Genomic DNA, 8,521 nt, shown 5'->3' with positions numbered 1-8,521 from the left:
TACAGTTAGAAATAAAGTGTCCTCTTCCTGAGAGAAAGAACATGTTGTCTTGATGTTTTGAGAAGAGTCTCCTGTTTATAGTTAGAGCCCGACCAAATCCAACCTTGAAGAAGCTGTGTGTGTGTGTGTTAGTATTCTTGGTTACAGTAGGGTGACTATACGTCCTCTTTTTCCCGGGCATGTCCTCTTGTTGGACCTACAGAAATGCATCCGGCTGGGATTTCTAGATCGCCCAAAATGTCCAGGATTCGGCTTTTGCTTTCCACAGTCGCTGTTTTTGCGTTACTTTAGGTCCTGCCTTCTCGCATGCCACCATTGGTCGGTCGGTCATGTGCGTAACATGGTCAAACTACATCTCAATCTTTACAGGCGGGAAGGAAGTCGACCGGAAGTTGAAGCCGGCCGCGTGCCGCCATCTTGTAGCAGAACTTCACCTGCAGTTAGCATCCCATTGACTCCCATTCATTTTGGCGTCACTTTGACAGCGAATAACTTTACATCTGAGGCGTTTGAAGACTCCATTTGTCCATTATTTATTTCTAAAGAAACACGACAATGTATAAAAGGCTTCATTACCTTGTAGCTTATGTTATGGCCCCGTAGAAGCAGTTTTTGTAAAAGTAGGCTAACGATTGCGTCATAACCACGCGACTCTCTGTCGCACAGTAGAGAGATTACCGTATGGACGGGAGGAGAAGCTCGCGGGCAATCGGGGGGACGTGGAGGCAAAATGACAATATAATTAATCAGAATACCTAGCAAAAGTTGCTCCTGCTTCAAGCTCATGGACAGCTCCTACTCACACTCTCCGTCTCTGCAAGATTCGGAAGGGAATGATTCAGATTTCTCTTGGCACAGCTACTAGAAGACAGACGGGTTGCTCACGTGGTCCGTGTAACGCTTTGCTCGGTTTGAGTCTGCGCGTCAGGAAAGGAAGTGCTAAGAAATCGCTAAAAATGGGCTTCACTTGTTTCAATTGAGATCCAATGAGATGGCTCTGTCCACTTCTTATACTGTCTATGAATCTTTACCCTCAGCAGCACCATGGCAACAGCAGCCAATAGACAGAGCAGCGCTTGCTTGTCAACAGTGGCACAAATAAAGATGCTAGCGACCTAGAAGCCCACATGAGGAAAGTGTACAAGAGAACATCAGGAGGACTGAATTTATTTTTTACTGAAATAGTGTAGTAGATTTTTATTTTATTTTAACCTATGGCCATGAATAGAAACAGTGTCATGTAAAAGGTGTTCAAAGCTAAACTATTATTTTATTGATGCAGACCAAATGTTGAATGGAAAGGATGTTTTACTTTATGTATTAAAGTACAATAATTACAAGGTTGTGAATGCATATGTCAAGTATTTGTTGATACATTCACCCATTATGGTGGGGTCATTAGTGTCAACAGGTTGAGGCAACCACCAATATGCTATTATTATGGAGAAAACTGATCCTAGACCAGCAGTTATGAGCAGCTTTTCTCTCTAAAAGCAATCAAAAGCTTCAGCAGGCAGAGGTTTGAGTGAGAAGTCTTGTCCAGCCTTACACACACATATCACCTATGATTATTTACCGTCGTGTTTTGTTCATATTCTGTTCACTGGCTATTTTTTTTATAAATGGATTTTGTTGTTTTCATGAAACTGTTGGCTGACAATAAATCACATTTAACATTGAGGTCCAACCTAATTTACCAATTTATCCGCTCACTTTAAAGTTTCAGCCTCGCCACTGCTGTATATCTATGATTATTATCTATTATATCCCTATAATTAGGCTGCAATTACATAATGGGACACATGTAAAAAAGCAATACTGTAATCGAGTGAAGGTGAATATATTGTTGAATATATATATATATATATATATATATATATATATATATATATATTCATTCAACAATATATTGTTGTGTGTCTGTATATATATATATAATATAATTGTGCATTATTAATAATTATTATAATAGTGGGTTTGGTCCATAACAGAGCGGAGATGTGATTTACTGAATACAGCCCCTTTAAGAAAAATCATGACACCGCGCGCACCGAGCATGCGCAGAAGAGAGAAGTGCGAGAGCCTCTCTATAGTTTTGTTTTCTTCTCTCTTTTTCTTTTTGTTGTCTCTTTTGACGCTAAAATGAATGTAACAGTCGAACACGTAAAAAGAGAGAAGTGCGAGAGACGAGACGAGCTGAAACTTTCACCAGTTGAAGCTGAAAGTGACGCTGTTAACGATCGTGAATGAAGGACAAAGTGGAATATTTTCTCCGGATTTCGTATATTTAACTTACCAGACTGCAGGTCAGAGATGTTATATTTATCATATAATTAATGTTTGTGTTGCCTAAATGTACATTGTAATTAGTGTAACGTATAGATAATTAAATCATTTTGATCAACCTCTATTCATAGGCATATTGTGTATGATTTCTGTTATCTTTGTTAGATTCCTGTTTAATTCATATATGAATTGAATCATTTAACCTGTGACTTGTTTCATCCTTATAAAATCTGGAGAAACATAAAAATGAACAACCTTCATATAGAGTCACTTTAAATGCTACTTATATTGAAGGGTTGGTTAGTAAAATCAACCTGGGGTCCTTTGCACAATTCTTCAAATTGTGGTAGAAGATTTGGTGCTGGTCCTTCAAGAGTCAATCTCAATCTGTCTGTCTATAAAGCCTATAAATTAACAGTCTTCATGTATTTTACTACACTTCAGCTTGTGATTCTTATTAAGTAGGGGTCATTTTTTAGGATTCTTTACCTAACCCAAGTCTCTGAGACCCTGACACCTTGCTCTTCTGGAGACTCCAGGTAGGTTGCAGTTCTGGAAAATGGTGGCACTGGAGACTTAAGGGTTCCTGATGGTTTCAGACTTAATTATTCACCTTAATTCTTAATTATTTTGCAGTTAACGTGTCTTTTCTTCTCCACCTGTTTTTGTCTGACTGACTGCTGACCCAATGAATATTTTACTTTCCAATGGTCATGCCTTAACTGCAATCTCTAGTATTGCATTAGTATTGCATCCTTCTCATAGAGATTTAATAATTTAAATCTCTTTTTTGGCTTATTTTATCTGTAAAGGAAAACGTGCCTAATAATTCTGCACACCTGAATATAAGGCGTTTTTCATTTCCAGCCTTCATGAACAATTATATATCACTTGTAAATGATTAAATACAAAATTAATTTTAGTTATTAAGATTAAAGTGTTTTGGGATTGGTAAAATGTGCCTGGAAAAAAAAGAAAATCAACGTGCCTAATAATTCTGCACGCACTGTAAACTAATTATTACATTACATGTGTCACGTTACATAGGCCTATTTTCAGTTCAAAATAGTGAAATTAGACAAAAGTGTATTAGTTTGCCTGATTATTTGTGTCATTCGTTTAACATTTATGACCTAAAAAAACTGTCAAATAAGAAGTGTTTAGTTTAGCTACTTACATCTTATCTCGCACTTGACCATAAACTGAAGCTTCGAGTCGCTCTGCTAAAATTCGTGCTCAGCAGCTTCTGTGAACATAAAGCCCACCTACTTTGATTTGATTGGTCATCTCAAATATTCTGACATTGATGAGCAGTGACAGACCAATGAGGCTCAGATGAACACACACACACACCCTGAGGGCGCATAGTCCTCTAAAATGTTATATAACATTAAGAGAATGTAGAAATGACTTAGAAACGCACAACAGCAGCAAAATATAGAAAATGGCAAAAACATTTTTTTTTAATTTGTACCATACCATCGCTTTGCCACCCCTATGCGCCACATATAGCGCATACCCACTTTTTGTGCCACTGATTAGAGTGTAATAATATGTTGGCAGAAAGTTTTTCACAGACTCTGTTTCAGCCTGTTGACACCAATAAAATGTGCTTGATGTGCCATTTTACAGAAGATCTCAGACATCACCGTAATGAATGAGGTGAAAACAGGGACTATTGGAGACTAAGAGGTTTATCAGCAGCTCAGTTAAAGGAGTAGTTCACTTTCAAATAAAAATTTCCTGATAATTTACTCATCCCCATGTCATCCAAGATGATGTCTGTCTTTCTTCAGTCGAAAAGAAATGATCGAAATGAGCTAAACAATCAGTCATTTTCTAAAAAAAAAATAATTTATGTACTTTTAACAATAAATGCCCATCTTGTACTATCTCTGACATGTGCCACGCATTACGTCATCACGTTGGAAAGGTCACGCGTGATGTAGTCGGAAGTACCGACCCAGTGTTTATAAGTTTGTAGTAGGAGTAGAAGTTTGGAGTAGGAGGACCATTCAAAGTTATTGAATGTTGAATGACACATATTTATATGTATTTGTGTCAGTTTATTGTTTAAAATGGTCCTTATGTGTGCATATCCCGGATGTTTAACGATGTCACGCGTGACCTTTCCGATGTAATGCGTGGCGCATCTCAGAGATGGAACAAGACGGGCTTTTGTGGTTAAAAAGTTTATAAATTTTATTTATTTTTAGAAAATGCCCGATAGTTTCGCTAGTTAAGACCCTTTTTTTCTCGACTGGGATCGTGTTGAGCCTTTGAAGCTGCATTGAGACTGACATTTGGACTGACATTAGTTGCCACTGAAGTCCATTATATGGAGACAAATCCTGGAATGTTTTCCTCAGAAACCTTAATTTCTTTTCATGGACATCTTGGATGATATGGGGGTGAGTAAATTATCAGGAATTTTTTATTTGAAAGTGAACTAATCCTTTAAAAATTATGGCTCTGTTATTTCTCTCAGACTTTGGACTAGTGTTGCACGGTGTACCGATACTTCAAAAGTATCGCTATACTCGGAAATTAAAAACGTCACGATACCTAAATTTATCAGTATCGATATTTTAAAAAAAAACAACAAAAAAAACGCCTCCCTATGGACGTCTGTGTTTTTTTCCTGACGCACGCAGCAAAGAACCTGCCGCTGACAGTGTCATGTGACAAAACACTACAGCGAGATGGCTGCATGTGCGAGCACAAGTGGTCCAGTGACATATGGAAGTACGTTGCCTACCTTGCTCTGTTGCACGGTGCACGATACTTCAAAAGTAAACCAGAAATTAAAAACGTCACGATTCCTTAATTTATTAGTATCGATACTTCTAAGAATGACCGCGTTCCAGATTTGTAAGGCCGGCGACACACTGGCTGCGTGTCGTGTCCGTTTTTATTTCAGCTCCCATGTTAACTGCCTGCGTGACACACGCGTCTGGGTGCAGCTCGAGACACGGAAAACGCGTGCTAGAAATAGAACCAACGCCTATTTTTCACGCGACACGCAAGCGTGTTGGAAGCGTTTCCAGGCAAAATAGAATAGGAAAAGATGTTTCTATGTCATTTTGACACGAATACATATTAATAAATTACATTTTGATGTTTGAAAGTTTTGACATAAATACAATATAAATGTAATTAAAAAAAATATTATCGATTTTCAAATATTGCACCTCTCAATACAGAACGAATTATTCTGTAGCCTATTTTGCCGTCAACACTGCCGACGTTGTCTTTGCTGCTATATATTTATGTTTAACATGAAGTATAGGCCTTCCACAACTCTCTCCCCACATGTCAAATATATCACCAATGAGGCTTATCATATGTTACCAATATTAAACATTGTTTAATATAATCGCTGTTCATATTTTTATTCAAAGTTCAGAATCAAGATAAAGCTCTTATGTTTCTTATGATAAATGAGATAATGCTACTAAATTTCTAAAAAAAAAAATTCCTTGAATGTCATCGCTCTAATTTATTTTTTATATTTTGATATTTCATATTTTGTTCAAATGTTTAATATATCTGCTGTTCATATGTTCATTTATTAGTGTGTTATATGATTAGATTGTTGTCCCGGTTTTAAAATAAAGCACAGCAATGATATTTGAGAGTGTTTCTCCCTTTTCAGGAAAAGTATCGAAAAAGTATCGACATCAATAATTTTGGTATCGTGACAACACTACTTTGGACAATAATGGAAAAAAAATTTATCTTTGATTTTTCCAGATCTGGTCCTGTGGGCGTCAGTATCACACAGTGACCACAGTTCACGCCTGCAGTGAAGCCCCTCACACAACAATTCACCAATAAATACTGGGAATATTCCCATCATTCCCATCAAGAGAAGGACAAACTCCAGGAGTAGCAGCTGAAATCTGTGAGACTGTTAAAGATGGAGTTTATTAAAGAGGAGATTGAAGACATGAGTGATCCAGAACCATCCAGAATAAAACATGAAGAGACTGAGGAACAAATAGGTTGGTGTCCATTCTTGATTCTTCATTGTTGACTGCTTTAGTAGCTCTTAACTAATGATATAGAAATGCATCTAAAATGATCATAACCCAGTTTTAATCGCATTAACAAGTGAATGACAGAACCGAACTTTGCACATTAAAGATACTTTATACCAGAGGTCTTCAATCCTGCTCCTGGAGGGCCACTGTCCTGCAGAGTTTAGTTCCAACCTACTTTAGCACACCTGCCTTTGAATACTCAAGCGATTCTGGAGTGCTTGATGAGTGCTTGATTGATTCAGGTGTGTTTGATTAGGGTTGGAACTAAACTTTGCAGGACAGTGGCCCTCCAGGAGCAGGATTGAAGACCTCTGGTATAAAGTATCTTTAATGTGCAAAGTTCGGTTCTGTCTTTATACAGACAGGTGTCTTGTTTTCTGCTTGCTAAGTGTTTTTAATTCTCACATTTAACCTCATTGAACTGATTCTAACTGATTAATATGTTTATTTTAGACCAGATGGAAGTGACGGAGCAAAGACAGAAACTAAATGACATAAAGATACACTGCGACTTCAAAACTCAAGGAACAAAAGACAAAAAGCTGCACTCCTGCTCTCAGTGTGGAAAGAGTTTCTGTCAAAAAGTAAACATTAATATACACATGAGAATTCACACTGGAGAGAAACCGTATACATGCACTCAGTGTGGAAAGAGTTTTACTCAAGCATCAGGTCTCAGTTATCATCTGCACGGTCATTCTGTAGAAAAACCATATAACTGTGATCAGTGTGGTAAAGGTTTTAATTCGTCATCAAATCTAAAACAACACCTGGTAATTCATTCAGATGAGAGGCCTTTTGTGTGTTCTCTCTGTGGAAAGAGTTTTTCAAGGCTGGACAATTTCAAACTGCACCAGAAAACACATAATGGAGTGAAAGATCATGTGTGTTTTGACTGTGGGAAGAGCTTTACTACATCTGGTGATCTGAAACTGCACCAAAGAATTCATACTGGAGAAAAACCTTACAAGTGCTCATATTGTGACAAGAGTTTCACTCAGTCTGGAAACCTGAAATCACACGAGCGAGTTCATACTGGAGATAAGCTGTACCACTGTACTCAGTGTGAGAAGAGTTTCAAAGATGCAAAAAGTGTTAAAGATCATCTGCTCCGTCACTCTGTAGAAAAACCATTCAACTGTGATCAGTGTGGTAAAGGTTTTAATTCGTATTCAAATCTAAAACAACACCTGAAAGTTCATTCAGATGAGAAGCCTTATGTGTGTTCTCTCTGTGGAAAGAGTTTTTCCCGACTGAACAATTTTAAACGGCACCAGAAAAAACATGTTCAAGAAAAAAATCCTGTGTGCTTTAAATGTGGGAAGAGCTTTACTACATCTGGCAATCTGAATCGGCACCAAAGAATTCATACTGGAGAAAAACCTTACAAGTGCTCATATTGTGACAAGAGTTTCACTCAGTCTGGAAACCTGAAACAACATGAGCGAGTTCACACTGGAGAGAAGCCGTACTACTGTATTAAGTGTGAGAAGAGTTTTAAATATTTATCAAGCCTTCTCAAGCATATGAAAAAATGTTTCAAGTGATCAACATTCATTTTCATGTCAAATGCAATAAAGTAATCTGAGATCAAATATGGAGTTTTTCATTAAAGCACTATATCATCTAGATTAATTTTATTAATGTGGTGAAATGCTTGGTTAAATAGAAAGACTTGAGCCCTATTCGGACGGGATTAAGTTTACAAGGGTAGATGGAGTAATGTAATTTTTACCACAGATAAAAAAAATGTCTGTAATAATAATGGCCATTTTGCACTGGATAAGAAATCTTGTAAATACTAATATCACGTGCGCAAACACATGTAACCTATATTTATGTATATAAAACAGTTATGCCTGGTCGAACGATGTATTAATTAACTCCAGATTGGATTATGTTGGTAATAGGCACTTACCTAACGCTAAAATATGTTTTATGCCTCTAAAGCCAAGTTTAAAGTTTTAGACTAAGTTTTCTCAGTTCGTTCCGCACCGTCGGCTGAATTTGGTCCTCGTCTGCTTTTTTCGGCCGATTCGAAAGGTTAAATGGCGTCGGGCTGTCGGTGAAAGAGGGAACTCTTATTGGCTGTTCGGCTTAGTGAACGAGTCATTGCACGAGAATAATAGCAAAACAGCGAGCAAAGAAACGGTACAGATAGAAGGCTGTTCTAATGTTACGTCATCTTTCCT

General features: G+C 37.5%; 1 protein-coding gene across 2 annotated transcripts; it reads left to right on the top strand.

Annotated features, from left to right (window-relative positions):
• The first annotated feature begins 2,040 nt into the window (after window positions 1–2,040).
• LOC311090836 (uncharacterized protein) lies at window positions 2,041–7,921 on the top strand. Of its 2 annotated transcripts, XM_084126396.1 has the most exons (4): window positions 2,046–2,306; window positions 2,766–2,825; window positions 6,040–6,290; window positions 6,783–7,921. In XM_084126396.1, the coding sequence occupies exons 3-4, from the start codon at window positions 6,206–6,208 to the stop codon at window positions 7,874–7,876; spliced, it is 1,179 nt and encodes a 392-aa protein (XP_083982522.1). In that variant the 5' UTR covers window positions 2,046–2,306; window positions 2,766–2,825; window positions 6,040–6,205; the 3' UTR covers window positions 7,877–7,921. The 2 variants fall into 2 exon arrangements, with proteins under 2 accessions (XP_083982521.1, XP_083982522.1); XM_084126395.1 differs by lacking the exon at window positions 2,766–2,825 and having other exon boundaries at window positions 2,041–2,306.
• The last annotated feature ends 600 nt before the right edge of the window (window positions 7,922–8,521 follow it).

The sequence above is a fragment of the Abramis brama genome, assembly GCF_963993115.1.
Source record: "Abramis brama genome assembly, chromosome: 10".
Taxonomy (NCBI): domain Eukaryota; kingdom Metazoa; phylum Chordata; class Actinopteri; order Cypriniformes; family Leuciscidae; genus Abramis; species Abramis brama.
Note: the sequence above shows the minus strand (reverse complement) of the source record. Positions and strands in the feature narration are given on the sequence as shown.